Below are 15,263 nucleotides of genomic sequence, written 5' to 3' on the forward strand. Positions count from 1 at the left end.
GCTGATTATTAGTTAAATGCCTTATACATAAATTAGTATTTTGAACCAGTCATTTGCAGAGTAGCGAGCAAGCAATTTGAACTGCATGGGTACATGTAATCGAATAAATAATTCCAAAATAATTTGGATTTTGGAATAGCAGCCACTCGTGGGAAGTGATGTGGACCCACTTCCATGTGTCACCCCACAGAGTTTGTTAAACAAAGTATGCCTGGTAAATATACTCCATACAGGCTTCAAACAGTGGCTGTAGCGAAGTTTTGTATACAAACATTTTTAATAGTCGTCTTGCCTCAACTGGTAACATTTTAACTTTTCCTAAAAGAATTTGTTCAGGAAAAGACAATATTTACCATAACTAAATACTGGAAATGGTAAATATACACAGGTTGAGTCTCCTATTCAAAATGCTTGGGACCAGGGGTAATTTGGAATATTTGCATACCAGAATGAAATATCTGGGGAATGGACCCAAATCTAAACACAGAATGCATTTACGTTTTATACACAGCCTGAAGGTAATACACAATATTTTCAATAATTTTGTGGCACAAAGTTTGTGTACATACATGAAATTTATTTCATATACACCTTATACACAAAGCCTGAAGGTAATTCTATATATTTTTAATAATTTTGTGCCTTAAATAAAGTTTGTGTACATCAAAAAGCAAAAGATTTCACTAGCTCAGTCATGCTAAAAAAAAAAATTCAGTATTTCAGAATATTTGGATATGGGAGACTCAAAGTGTACTAAAAGACTGAAGTATGACCTTGGCTTTTATTTATGGCCATGATAAATAATGTCCGATAGCAAGCAGTTTACACTTTAATGTAAAGTGTAAAACAGGGTTACTTGGTGCCAGTACATTTCTAGGGACAAATATTCTGAAAGGACTTTAACCTTGACATCATGACAACCATTCTAATTCTATTACGAAGGGCTTGGCAAGGGTCGAGATATCGTAGTAAAATTACTACTGCACAGAGGTGGCATTCCTCAAAGTGTAAGACAAACTCAATTGGATAGCTATTTTCCTCACAGCATTTGTACTGTCCTCCTGTCTGCTTTTTCTCCCTTTTAGTGTCCTGTTGTGTTTCCTTTAGTCTGTTTCTTCTGTTCCGACTGTTTGAATATTTTCTCCCCTCTCCTACTTACCCTCACCCAGGTGTGTTATTTCTTGGTATCTCCTTTGCTGTTACTGTAAAAATCCTCTTGCCAATATCAAAAGCTGACACCACTTCCAAAATGGTGCCAGTAAGGCAACAAACAGGGTCAGCTGAGGCCAATCCTCCACATCACAGGAAATAGCGGAGGCTGTAACCTTACCATTGAATAGGTTTTTGGGTTTTATATATAAAAAAAGCCCCAAATTCATGTGCATACCTCCTATGTAAGGCACGGAGAAAAAAAATGGGGGATACACATAAGTGTCATAGGGTAGAAAAAAAAAAAAAAAAGCCAATTCCTGCAATTAATATTAATGCTACTCACCAAGTCAACAATTCAGAAAACAGCATTCTATAGTACAAGTCATGAAATAAAATCTTACCCTCCTCTAGGAGGCTCAGAACTCTGTTGTGCATAGCCCCCGTAAGATTGCTGGCTTTCATAGGGTGCATGGCTCTGTCCATGAGAGGACTGCCCATAACCTACAACAAATTTAAATGTGTTTAAAACCGTATAAAATTTGCTTCCAGATTTAAAAAAAAAAAATATATATATATATATATATATATATATATATATCATTTTCCTGATCGGGACAGGTTTTATGGAACATTTCTTACAGAGAGCATTACATCTCAAATAAAAACAAAGACATACCTCCGGACTGACTCTGGCCGTAGCCAGAACCATAACCTCCATAGCTCTGTCCATATGACTCTGGTGTCTGCCCATAGCCAGAATAATCCTAAAAACATATGATATATTTTATTTACATACAAATGCAGACTACAGAACAAAAATGACAAGTTGCAGTTATATGGCTCCAATACAAACACTCCTGAGCAGGAGCGAATCACATTGTAATAACTGAGCAATGAGCAGCAGCAGGAATATTTGCCGGTATCCTGACAAGCCATGTTCCAAGATTCCAGCGGGTACTTTTGCTATTTTAGCATTCGGACTATTCAATGCTTGACTGTCTTACCAAAACTCATTCTTCTATTAAAAAAAAAATAAAAAAATAAAAATGTAGAGGGGAATGTGCAGCACTGGTTCAAAATCTACAAGCATAAGCTCAAAATAGATAGAAAAAGGGTCTGGTACACCTGTGCTCCAATGAACTGGAAGTGCAGTTCAACAAATGTGACCTACACACGTCACCAAAAATACAATATTAAACGCTCCTTCCTGAGGTGTCTAAGTAAATTTCAATAAAAAGTACAGTATCATTAGCAATATTCCTAAAAAGTTGGCGTTCTCAATATATCTACTTTGGACAACAACCAGTAATTTTCAACACACTAGCAAGTACCCCTTCTGTGTCAAGCAGCATCTCAAAAATGAATCACAACAGGGGTTCTCCCATAGTGAAATATTGTAACATTTATTAACGCTTCAGCACATAATGCATATCACATAAAGACAGTATAAAACAAGATAACAGCGTACCAAAATTAACCTTTTTAGAAAGGCACAGTGACAAGCTAGGGGTGATATCTTGACAAGGGCTAATGAGCTGAAACGAGTTGTCTGTGAGCTGACATTATCTGGAAGCATGGAAGGGACCTGTATCTGAAAAAGTGAACTGATTTTGGGGTAGCATTATCACCCCAAATGCTATTCACCGTACCTTTCTAAAAAGGTTAATTTTGGTACGCTGCCATCTTGTTTTATACTCTGTTTTTATGATAATATATGATCACCACCTACTTGTGAAGGTTGTCCAGCAATATGACCACCGCGATTTCCATATCCGGAATAACTGGAAAAAATAGTGTCAAATTAAACCTACACAGCAATCCATATTTTTGTGTTTTGTAGTAGGCAATCTACACATAGCTATGTCTTCATCCATGTATTGCATTCATCTAAACTTACATAACAAGTACAAATCATAATCCAGTGAACCATATTAAAATTACTATGGTTGGAGACCTGGCCCATGTGGCTAAAATGGTGGACAGCACTGAATGGGTTAACCCTTGTGCTTCTGCGCCATTTGTGAATGGACCAATCAGAGCAGAGTCGCCAGTTGTAAATGTGATAACCATGGGCAAGGAACAGGACTACAGCTAGGAGCAGACACAAGCTGCGCTGGCATCTGCATGATGCTTGGACAAGGCGATCCAGTGCTGGGAGATGGGACTAGTGCCAACAGTATTGCAATATATATATATATATATATCTCTCTGATCTGCAATGCATTGGTGTATAAAGCTTAGATGCCAATTGTTATTTCCTAGCAGGAAGTCTGATGAATGGAAAGATCTTTTGTGGTCAGTGCACTCCAGGTGAGGCCTGGTTTTTGAAGTTTTCTGTAAGAAGTTGTGAGGAGTGTCATATGGCCAAAACTTTGTTTACAACACTTCCTTTGAAATGGCCCTGAGGTGGTGTCTTGTGAGTCTGTGCTTTTGGGGAAATTTTTTTTTGTTTTCCATGATTTGTTGCACATTGGAAGATGACGAATGCCAATACTATTGCTGGTTAACCTACATAGATAGTTTGACTCTGTGTGATAAATGTAAGGGATGAAAGTAAATGGGATGAGAGCTGTAATTACATTTGTAACTGATTGGTGGTCTGATTTGTATACAAGACCAACTGGGGGAGGGTTTCACCATGCTGTATTATGTGTTCTGACTAATTATATATATATATACACACACACACACACACACACACACAGCCTGCGGGCCTGGTTGGTGTGTTATCTTTTAGAACATCAATAAGGAATGAATTTCCGCATGCTGTGATACCCCCAAGGGGAAGAGCTTTTAAAGAGTATTTGAGCAATAAACATCTTGCTTTTAAGACAACTGCATCTATATATCCTGCGAAAACAGAAGGGCGCTAAACGCTATTCCGTTCTCTGGCTATTCTGGATTGAGCCCAGCATCTCCAAGATCAAGCCCTCTGCTAGCTACCGTGCAGAGCCTGGTCCATTGCGAGGGATCAGTGGGTATCAGCCGACACCAATCAGGCGGTGTGGACACAGCTTGTCTACGCATACACAGCAGCAAGTGGTAGGACCTGGTGGTGGCATTAATGTACCCGCCCACTGCGCAGTGTGTGGAGTCAGTAACAGGCAGTTACTGATCGTAAAAGGGAATCCCTTATACCCCCAAGATCCAGCAGGGGGAAAAAAAACTAATCTGTGATCGGGTGGCAAGTAGAGGTCATCCAGTCACATTGACTAATATCTTGATCACTTCATTTTTACGAATCACTTATGGTTTCTTCTTAATTTCCTTCTTGGCTTTTTAGTTATAAATTTCTATTAAGGAATTACAGTATTTCCATTGCTCTGCGATACAAGACAGCTTGCATATGAACAGTTTCCATTTTTTTATTCATGTTAAGACATATCTAAAATGCACAGAATGAAAGATAAAATACACCTAGTGTTTCCACTAGAGGGCAGTAGGCAATCTATGTGTGTAGTCCCAAAAAGGGGGCATGTCCTTTGGAAACGGCTTCAATTTGTCACACTTAGGGGTGTGCCCACTACTTACGGAGGTGCTGGGCTTCCCAAGCTCTCCCCTCAGTGAATAGATGCCGTGCACATGCGCACAGCGTCTATTCACTCGGCGGTGAAATGGGGCAGGGTGCGGCACCCCACTAAAAACAAGTTAGCGGTAACACTACACTTAGAAGTTATATAAAAAATTAGGATGATTCAAATCTTCTGCATGCCTCCTGCAGAACGCCTGCCAGAGGCAATTAAATTGTTTCTCCGCTTGAGCGCCCATTAGTATTTAACGTGGCTACCGGGTTTAGCTGCGCAAAGTGGCTAAACCGGTCTAGATAAGGGGGTAGTGTGCACAAACCACAGAGAGGGCGGCCAAAATTTACCTTCCATCAACTTAGATGCCTGCCAGAAGAAGTGTTAGCCCCCTTGCAGATTTAGGTGTCTGAACATTGAATTGGTCCATCGGGCACCAAATCCTAAAGACACCCAGCAGGGGCATCCAAAACAATTGAATCGCCCCCAATAAGTCTAAATTGGGTTGGGTATGAAATCCCGGCAGTCGGGATGCCTGCTGTCAAAATGCCTAAACCCAATTCTACCCCCTTGGTGCCTAAACCTAACACCCCCCCCCCCCAAAAGCCTAGCTACCCCCCCTTCGCCCCCCCACGGAGGCTTTACGGGGATATGTATCTGGCGCGCGCAAGCTTTATCCCCGTATTCAATTTGAAAGCTGCGAAAACGGGACCCGGCGGAAAGGTAAGTATCAGGAAAAATTCAGGATTTTTCGGGAAAGCATCCAGGGACCCCCCTAATGATGTCCTGACATGGGGGATCATTATGGGTACCCCGCTTTGGCCTGCGGAAGGGAAGTATGGTTTTTAAGTAGCCGCAGCAGGTGTTTTTTCCTACAGGTATGAAGAACAACACTTAGCTATTTTTTTTTTACAAAAAAAAATAAGAAAATAGGTGCATCAAATTTGGGGAACATAAAAATGGGTGCAAGCATATTGTTAAGTCACTAAGGTGCATTTTTAAAATTCTTTAAAAAATGCACCTGCCGATACCACCCGCATACTTGGGAACCCCTCCAGAATTTATTTTGTTAGTTTTAAACTTGGTCCCCATATTTTTTTCACCCAAAAATTCAACTAATTTTTTGGGGGTGTCCCGGTTCTTTTTTTTTTTTTAGACAGAACAATTTTAGGGGCCATTCCCAGGGGTGCAGGCTACTTTTTTTTTTTTTTTTAAGCCTGCACCCCTAAATGCCAATTCTGTACTTTTTTTGCCTGCTAAAGACAAGCGAAAAATTGTCCCCGTTTTTTACATTGACTTTTTGCACCGGCGGGGAAAAAGACAATAGGTGAAAATGACGTCATCGGCGATAATTTATCGCTGATAACGGCTTTTCCCCTCAAATTGAATATGGCCCAAAGTTTTTCAAAAGTTTTTTTTTTTTTTTTTTTTTTAAGATTAAGTTGAAATGAATTGTGTACAGTCAGAATTCACTGCCTGCTAATGACTTGGAGTTTTATTGACAGCAGAGGACAAAAAAAACAAAACAAAACAGCACTGCGCTATGTTACATGCATGGAGAAGGCAGAGCAACGCTGACGTTTGAACGGCCAGTAGATGCATCTGGAATAGAGTAGTACCATTGTTAACATGTACTGCTCACTGGTAGAACAGTTTCTTTTAGGAAGAGAAATACTTTCAACTACAGAAGTGAATAGTAATAATTCATCTACAGTAGTGAAGGAGTTGTCAATTCTTAAAGGACACATGGAAATGTTATGGCCCTATGAATTATAATGCTAGTGTAACTATGGAAAAGGCAAAAACCACAAAGTAATTTAACATAACTTAAATTGAACATGCCCATGTAACGGGAGCATAAATAGGATCGGATTTCCTCTGTCCATGTGCATCGCCTGTAATATCAATATATATCCATGACCAGCCCCTCCCTTCCCAGGACCCCACCACCACGCTTTAACACTAGTGAAGCCTGGCATATTAAAATACCTTTCTTGAGGTTGTCCGCCATAAGTCCCGAAATTATCAGGATCTAAAAGAAAAAAAGTTAAACAAACTGAAAATGTATTACATATTCATTAGTCCTTAAGGAAAAAAACAAAAAAAACAAAAAAAAACAAAAACTTAATTGCATTATTAAACACATTCACAGGCACACTAGCCAAATTAAATTGTTTAATCTAAATCACAACAAATTACTAGTGCAATATGCAGCTACATATAGTGCTCTTTATTTTTATACATTTGACAAAAACAGTGTTATAGGACTCTACAAAATTTTACGCAAGAAAGGCTGCATACAGAGGTCACATTAATAAATACATTCAAAACACAGTGGCAGATTCAATTAGCCGAGGGTTGTGTTGCACACTCTTCTCCTGGGTAAAGTGTCAGGTGCTATTGAATTAGACACCCATGAGCACCAGTGCTCGAGATCAGAGGGTCCAAACAGAAATAAGTGGTTACTACTGCCTTTGGGTTGCTCATAGGTTTATTGGACGTCACTAAGTGTTTAGTAAACCTATGAGCAACCCAAAGGCAGCAGTAACCACTTATTTCTGTTTGATTCGCCCAGCATCCATTCACAGTGACCGCAGCACTTGGGGGCTGCATGGCATGTCCGTAAGTGTCGGGCACGCCCCCAAGAGTGACGAAAAAGGGGATGAGTCATAAAGACACGCCACCTTTCAGGCAAGCGTGACCTAAGTGAACACTATATGTCAGTATTGTACTTTTGTATGCACTTTGTATTGCTGTGCTTGTTTTGCATGATGCACCAGAAACTTGTGGCACCCTATAAAAAAGGATAATACTGAAGGTGCTAATGTTAAAACCTCCTCTGTATCTGAACTTTCAATGACAGTCTACAACTTTAGCAACATGGCTTGAATCAGCTGCCAAGCACCTACCCACTAACCCAACAACATGTAGAAATGTGTCCTCATACACCTTTGCTCTAGGCACGCAAACCAGCCCCTCTTGGCGTATCATGGTCCTTGTGACTTAGCTGCAGCAATAGTCTATCTTACTCACACCACTAAAACAACAAGTAGTGACACAACTACATAACTAGCATACACTGACCACTGGGGCTTGCGGTACTTGTACATCTGTGTAAAAATAAAAGGTTCTGATACGAGCAGCTATGGATATTTCTCCACCATTAAGCTTGATCTGTGACTTCGAACATACGTTACACCAATTTTGTGACAAACATTGCAACCTAGCATTCTAGGTACATTTGAATGGCTTTGTATGTAGCAACTAATGGAGCGTACACACGGTCAGATTTGTCAGACTTGTCAGATGAACGATTGAACGATTAAACGATCTGAACGATTTTACCAAAGTTTTGAACGATCTGAACGATTTGAACGATTGAACGATTTTTGACGGCATTAAAATGAATGGAATCGTCCAAGTCTGACTGCAAACCCATCAGATGTCAGATATCGTTATCTGACAAACGGGAACGCGCATCGTTGATCGTCCATCGTTCAGGCATGTCAGATATGAACGATTTTCCTTCAGATATGAACGACTGAACGATTTTTAAATCGTTATCGTTCATATCTGAAGGAAAAATCTGATCGTGTGTATGCACCATAAGACAATATTTATGTACAGTACGATGCGTTAGCCATGGCCCATCATTTAAATCGCACAAGCATCTCAAACCAAATGGCGTAAAGACGATGTATGAGGACACATCTGTAGTTTGGTTATGTAGTCAGGAGGTTGACAATGGACTCGATTCAACTCAACGCAAATTGAATAGCGCTGGAAAGGAGCTCCCGGAGCTAATCAATTCAACGTGCTGTTAACCCTTAATATGGATTTCATCTCGCATACTCCTGGAGTGCGAGCAGAAATCTGACAAAACTCCTGCTGCAAAGAGGAATTGAAGAGCTCCCTCCCGTCGTTATTCAATTCGCATTGAATCGAGCCCAAAGACCGACACCAGTCACTATGTCAGCTCCAGGTTCCCGACACAGCTGAAATGTTATTTACAGTATTTTCCCCATGCAGGTGTTATAACTAAGCATACTGCTTTCCGCCAAGTTTAAAGTCATAACAACCACAAACTTGAAATGCTCTAAATAGCATTTCAGCCTTGTTGGGATCCCAGCACCGAGTCACTGTGGACCCATAGGAGGACATGAGTTCTTAAGAGGAACTAGAACATCGGTTTTGTCAGTAAGCAGCATAATTTTCACAGGCCTGATGGGGTGCATAGCAATGGCATTTAAATACGTCAGCTATGTGTCAATGAAGTGCTTAAGCAGTTTATACTGGAATGTGCTTTTCTGGTTCTAGGACACATTTTAAAAAGTTAAAGTCAGAAGGCACTTTTGGACAATCCCTGTTTAGTCAATAATTCTTAACCTCTTCGGGGAATAACCACTGACACGATTCATGGCCCCCACTAGCATACAGGGGAAAAGAAAACATTGGTTATTAAAGGTGCCTACAGACAGCGATATTTTACCCAATCTGGCCAATTCTGAAGCATTGGAACGACAGATCGTGTAAAATATGCCCAAATTGTGAGTCCCCACTCACGATCACGATGCGAGTCCCAGCTGGTCGCACATCGCATCTTCAGATCTGCCATGCTGTAGGGCAGACCTGCCAATCTGGGACACAATGCACTGGAAAAAGTCTGGATGCAGGAGAGATAATTTGTAAATTGGACACTTTAAACACCAAATGGTGCGCAGAGCTGCCGGGGAGGGGTTTCAAGGGAAATCATACATATCATAGGATGAAGTGCAGATCGCCATGTGTGTAGGCACCTTAACATTGAACTGCTACAAATACTACATAAAAATAAAGTTCAAAGACTAAACAGAGCAGCTTCCTGGACTGACCGCTTTTGCACCTGCATGTTGCTAACACGGCTGTATCAGAAGCACACAGGTAAAGGTGGCAGTCTTAATTTATATGCCCAAATGGTATAGTTGTCATCAAATCGAGCTTTTTCACAATTAGACCATGTCACTAGCATGCGGCCATAAATAAATGCAGTTCTATTCTGGCCAGTGGCCACTCAGAGCATGATGAGCAGCCACAGCAGCGGTAACCGCGCACTTCTCATGAAGGATTAGAGGAACTGTTGAATGTATACATTTCCTGGGTACACACCGCTCAGAGTATCATCTGGCCGTGATGGGACAACATAGGAGCATCTCAGCCAAATGTATTACTCAGACGTTCAAAGGGAAGACCCAATGGCATCATAGCTTAACGTTCTATATTTAGTATTAGCAATAGAAGATCGCAATATAAAGAAAACAGCTCATGGAACGGTTAACCTCTTAAATAGACGCTACTACAAGAAGGGCTGCTCGGCCTTCCTGTATGTACGCCGTGCGGCTGCAAGAGAGGGCCCGAAGCAGCGGCCAGTACGGGGTGCTGCAGGGACCACTAACCACATCCCGCGTAACCACTACAGAGCAATGCACAGTATATGCGCTGTCCTCCGTTCTATTCTGCTGCGTCACCCGCGCCTCGACGAGCAGTAGGCCCAGGCCAACAGTGGGGTAGGGCGCCCGTCGCCTAGCACGGCGTGGCCGGGTACTAGCGGCTTCCTACCTGAGGACATGATGGCGGAGGCGAGGACACCGAGACCAGAGAAACACGACCACCACCGCGCGTGAGCAGCTCCGGACAGCACGAGGAGGGAGCGTACCCACAGCAGCGCGAAACGAAAGAGGGTGCGTGCAGTGCGTCCCCACGCGGGAAAGGGTCAGCGGCTTCGTCACGCACGCACGGTGCTTCAGGAAGAGAAATAAGTGACGTCAGCGCGCAACATCACGTCTCTCGGGGTCTGTCCTCCTCCTGATGATGCTGCTGCTGCTATACACTGCTGCTGCTGATCTAGTGATGATAACGCGATACACTGTCACTGCTGCACACAGACCTGGACATTTAACAAAGTAACAAAAAACTGAGGTGTAAAATGGGGGAGATGGTTCTGGTTGTTCCCAGGGAAGAAACATTTGGCTACAGACGAGGCTGAAGTTGGCTTCTTATTCAGCCAGCTTCTTATTCACTTCTTATTCATTTCTTATTTACTTCTTATTCAAGCTCCAGCTTCTTATTCAGAAAATTTTACATTAAAACATTTAAATAAAGTTAGATCACTAACAATATGCAAACAAAGAATTGTGTCCCTCACACAGTTTACAATTATTATTTTCCTGGCACAACAAGGCTTTTGGCATGAACAGGGCAGTAAAACGGGCACAGGCACCACATTTTGTCATTTTGAATAAGAAGCTGTAATTGTGCAGGGGTTAACTAGCTTCGGTCATCAAATGTTACACTTGAAACCCACAGGGGGTGGTCTGGTACATATGACCCACTTGCCATTTCCATTTACCAACAATGATTTTGGCATGAATAGGGCAGTAAAGCAGGTACAGGCGCCAGATTATCTCATTTTGAAGAAGAAGCTGTAGTTGTGCAGGGGTTAACTAGTTTCGGTCATCAAATGTTACACTTGAAACCCACAGAGGGTGGTCTGGTACATATGACCCACTTGTCATTTGCCTTGACCAACAAGGATTTTGGCATGAACAGGGCAGTAAAGTGGGCACAGGCACCACATTTTGTCATTTTGAATAATAAGCTGTAGTTGTGCAGGGGTTAACTAGCTTCGGTCATCAAATGTTACACTAGAAACCCACAGAGGGTGGTCTGGTACATATGACCCACTTGCCATTTGCCTTGACCAACAAGGATTTTGGCATGAATAGGGCAGTAAAGCGGGCACAGGCACCACATTTGTTGGTCAAGGAAAATAACAAGTGGATCATATGTACCAGACCACCCTCTGTGGGTTTCAAGTGTAACATTTGATGACTGAAGCTAGTTAACCCCTGCACAACTACAGCTTCTTATTCAAAATAACAAAATGTGGTGCCTGTGCCCGCTTTACTGCCCTATTCATGCCAAAATCCTTGTTGGTCAAGGCAAATGACAAGTGGGTCATATGTACCAGACCACCCTCTGTGGGTTTTTCAAGTGTAACATTTGATGACCGAAGCTAGTTAACCCCTGCACAACTACAGCTTCTTATTCAAAATGAGATAATCTGGTGCCTGTGCCCGCTTTACTGCCCTATTCATGCCAAAATCCTTTGTTGGTCAAGGCAAATGACAAGTGGGTGATATGTACCAGGCCACCCTCTGTGGGTTTCAAGTGTAAAATTTGTTGACCGAAGCTAGTTAACCCCTGCACAACTACAGCTTCTTATTCAAAATGACATATTATGGAGCCTGTGCCCGCTTTACTGCCCTATTCATGCCAAAATCCTTGTTGGTCAAGGCAAATGACAAGTGGGTCATATGTACCAGACTACCCTCTGTGGGTTTAATTTGTAAAATTTGATGACCGAAGCTAGTTAACCCCTGCACAACTACAGCTTCTTATTTAAAATGACAAAATGTGGTGCCTGTGCCCGCTTTAATGCCCTATTCATGCCAAAATCCTTGTTGGTCAAGTGAAATGGAAAGTGGGTTATATGTACCTGACCACCCTCTGTGGGTTTCAAGTGTAACATTTGATGACCGAAGCTAGTTAACCCCTGCACAACTACAGCTTCTTTTTCAAAATGACAAAATGTGGTACCTGTGCCCGCTTTACTGCCCTATTCATGCCCAAATCCTTATTGTGCCAGAAAAATAATAATTGTAAACTGTGTGAGGGACACAATTATTTGTTTGCATAGTGTTAGTTTAGTGATCTAACTTTATTTAAATGTTTTAATGTAACATTTTCTGAATAAGAAGCTGGAGCTTGAATAAGAAGTGAATAAGAAATTAATAAGAAGTGAATAAGAAATGAATAAGAAGCTGGCCGAATAAGAAGCCAACTTCAGCCTCGTTGGCTAGAGAAGGTATCAGAGGGGTCACTAACAGCCAGGCTGCTTAGTCCTGAGATGTGTGATAGGTGAAGGAAGGGAGACTATAGGATCATATAAACTGGTCCCAACCCATGACCTTTTAATCTCCAACTCCCTGTATCTACTAGCCATTACTGAAACCTGTATTTTACCTTCTGACACCACTTCTCCTGCAGTTCTCTCCTCTGGGGGCCACCCACAGCTTATGCGAGCGTCCATGATGATGGTCGCGATGGTCAAAGACCATCGCGAACATCAGGCTTGCGACGAGACCCTGCGGTAGCGTCTCGCTGCCGCAAGCCCAGGAGTGATTTTGGCTCTATCAGAGCCAAAGTCATTCCCACTGACATCATTACTGATGTCAGTGGGGCCGGACTCAGACAGTAGGCGTTCCCATGGGAACGCCTCCGTCTGGCCGCCACGCCCCTGGCATGCCCACCAAAGGGGGCGTGCTGTCAGTCACCATCGACAGCACGCCCCCTTTGGTGCGAGACCCCGAGCGATGTATTTCTCGTCACTAGCCGGGTCTCGCGCATGCGCACGACGGAGCTCCCTCCGTCGTGTGCATGCGCATTCGCCAAACATCGACCCGCTTGCGAGCGAACTTCCCTCGCGAGCGGGTCTGAATGACCCCCACAGATCTTCCAATCTTGAAAAGCCCATCATTTTACTAGTAACGGTCTGCAAATCTGCTGATTATCTCCATACACTAGCAATCTACAGCCCCAATCGATCCGTGAAATCCAACATGTTGGACAATCTGATTTAACAATTCAAATCACTTTTTGGTTGCAATCTGCGATCTGTATAGCCCATACATTGCAGATTTTCTAAAGGTGCTCATACATCTGCAACGACTCGCCGCAATGCAGGGCTGTGATCGGAAATTTCCAATCGCCATCGGAAATTTCCGATCACCCACCATTGATGTTCTGCGATCCGTCGCCAGATCGCAGACATTTGACATATTAAATGTCCGTGATTTGATAATTGCGATATTTTGATCGTGATAGTCAAATCGCCGATATCCAACATGTTGGATTTCTGCGATCCTGTGATGCCGGGTTTCTGCATCGCGGGAATCCATCGCATATGTATGGGGCCCATTATACAATCATCTGCAAATTGCAGAATTGCCACAATCGATTGCTGATGTATGGGGGCCTTAAGATAGCAATGACGAGAAATAGAAACCAGCAAGCAGAAATCTACTCACCTTGGTTTATTGGTGTCTGTATCTCACTCCAGCTACTCGGGCTTCCGCCAGGTAGTCAGTGTTTGGACATCTCGGTATGGACCTCCAAGTTGTGAAATCTAAACCAGCACCGGACCCAGTGGTTGTGGAGTAAACCCAGCAGCACAGCGTGTGGGGAGTTCTCTTCTATAAATTTGTGCATACTGCCACCGGGATGGACATCGATGGTTGATGTTTGCAGACCATCGATGATTTTCGATGTTAATGTTTTCACCATTCGATGGCAGCATTCCGATGTTTGCAACTATCGAATGGTAATCATTTAATGGTGTTCCGATGATGGCTTCTATTGTTTAAATCCTAAATGCTATACCTCCCCTGGCTACTCTGTGCTGTGTCTCTGCATCTCAAAATTTCCATGGTTCATGCTGCTGGGATCGTTGGAGGCTGTCTCTCACTGCCTCAGACGTGACCCTCAGCCCCTCCCCTCTCTCCAGACTGCTGCTAGCTCTGATTGGTTCTCACTGTCTCAGAGAGCCAATCAGTGTGCAGCCCTGGCCCTGCAGCAGCTGTCACAGGACCTCATTCAGAGCCGCTCGCTATTTGCGGTCGTTTGTTTAAAAAAAAGGGGTGGCTATTCAAATGAACCGTTCGCACTTTGCGGTCTGTTCACTTCTCTAAGTCTGAACGAGCGAGCAAAACTTGCTGTCGAAATTTTGAAAAATACGCCCCCTTGCCACTCGCACCATACGTCATGTCTGCTATTTATTAGATTAATCGAGTACATCGAACAGCGTACGAACTGCTCGCTATTCTTGTGGTTGGTTTTTTCAACCGCTATTTTGCGAGCAGTTCTGACTATAAAATAACCAAGTGACGTGGTCAATGACGCTGCTGTATTAATTATGCACTCCCTTAAAACGCCCGTTTTGACCTTTAAGCACAAATGCGTTCTGAATTCCACTCCCCGTTTTCAAGCACCTTCCCGTTACCACCCACATACGCCTCCTCCTGTCACTCAAAGTAGCAGGCATTCGCTATATAGCGAACAAACGATTTTCGGCCGCAATGACTGGTTCGCGCATGCGTATTACAATCCGTACGCATGCGCAGATGAGCGAACATCGGTCAGAACGAACGAGCGGCCGCTTACGAGCGCCTCTGAATCAGGCCCACAGACATCTAGCAATGTTTACACCAGCAGAGATGGACAGTAATATCTCTGCTGGTGCTGTAAGGTTTGTTTTCCAGTATATCCAATTCCTCCTTCATGATTATTATTATTATCATTTATTTATATGGCGCCACAAGTGTTCCGCAGCGCCTTACAAAGTACATAAACAAATTGTAGACAAGCGACTAATGATGCGTACACACTGGGCGATTAAAGTGGACGAATGAACAATAACGATATTGTTATCGTTCAGTCGTCCACTTTATCGTCCATTTTTAACACAAAAATGATGAACGAAAACGACAACGCTTG

At 42.8% G+C, this 15,263-nt stretch overlaps 1 protein-coding gene across 2 annotated transcripts in view; it reads right to left on the reverse strand.

The window, feature by feature from the left end:
- Positions 1-10,452, reverse strand: part of TAF15 (TATA-box binding protein associated factor 15) — a 36,403-nt gene extending 25,951 nt beyond the window's left edge. Inside the window, exons 1-5 of one of the 2 annotated variants that reach the window (XM_088446389.1) lie at positions 10,269-10,452; positions 6,663-6,705; positions 2,882-2,933; positions 1,829-1,916; positions 1,554-1,653 (exon numbers count right to left, since the gene is read on the reverse strand). In XM_088446389.1, coding sequence (XP_088302515.1) covers positions 1,554-1,653; positions 1,829-1,916; positions 2,882-2,933; positions 6,663-6,705; positions 10,269-10,278 — 293 coding nt within the window. In that variant the 5' untranslated portion in view covers positions 10,279-10,452. The remainder of the gene's footprint in view (positions 1-1,553; positions 1,654-1,828; positions 1,917-2,881; positions 2,934-6,662; positions 6,706-10,268) is intronic. The other variant, XM_088446388.1, reaches the window with a different exon arrangement.
- Between the last annotated feature and the right edge of the window lie 4,811 nt (positions 10,453-15,263).

The sequence above is a fragment of the Taudactylus pleione genome, unplaced genomic scaffold, assembly GCF_031769625.1.
Source record: "Taudactylus pleione unplaced genomic scaffold, aTauple2 ptg000397bl, whole genome shotgun sequence".
Taxonomy (NCBI): Eukaryota; Metazoa; Chordata; class Amphibia; order Anura; family Myobatrachidae; genus Taudactylus; species Taudactylus pleione.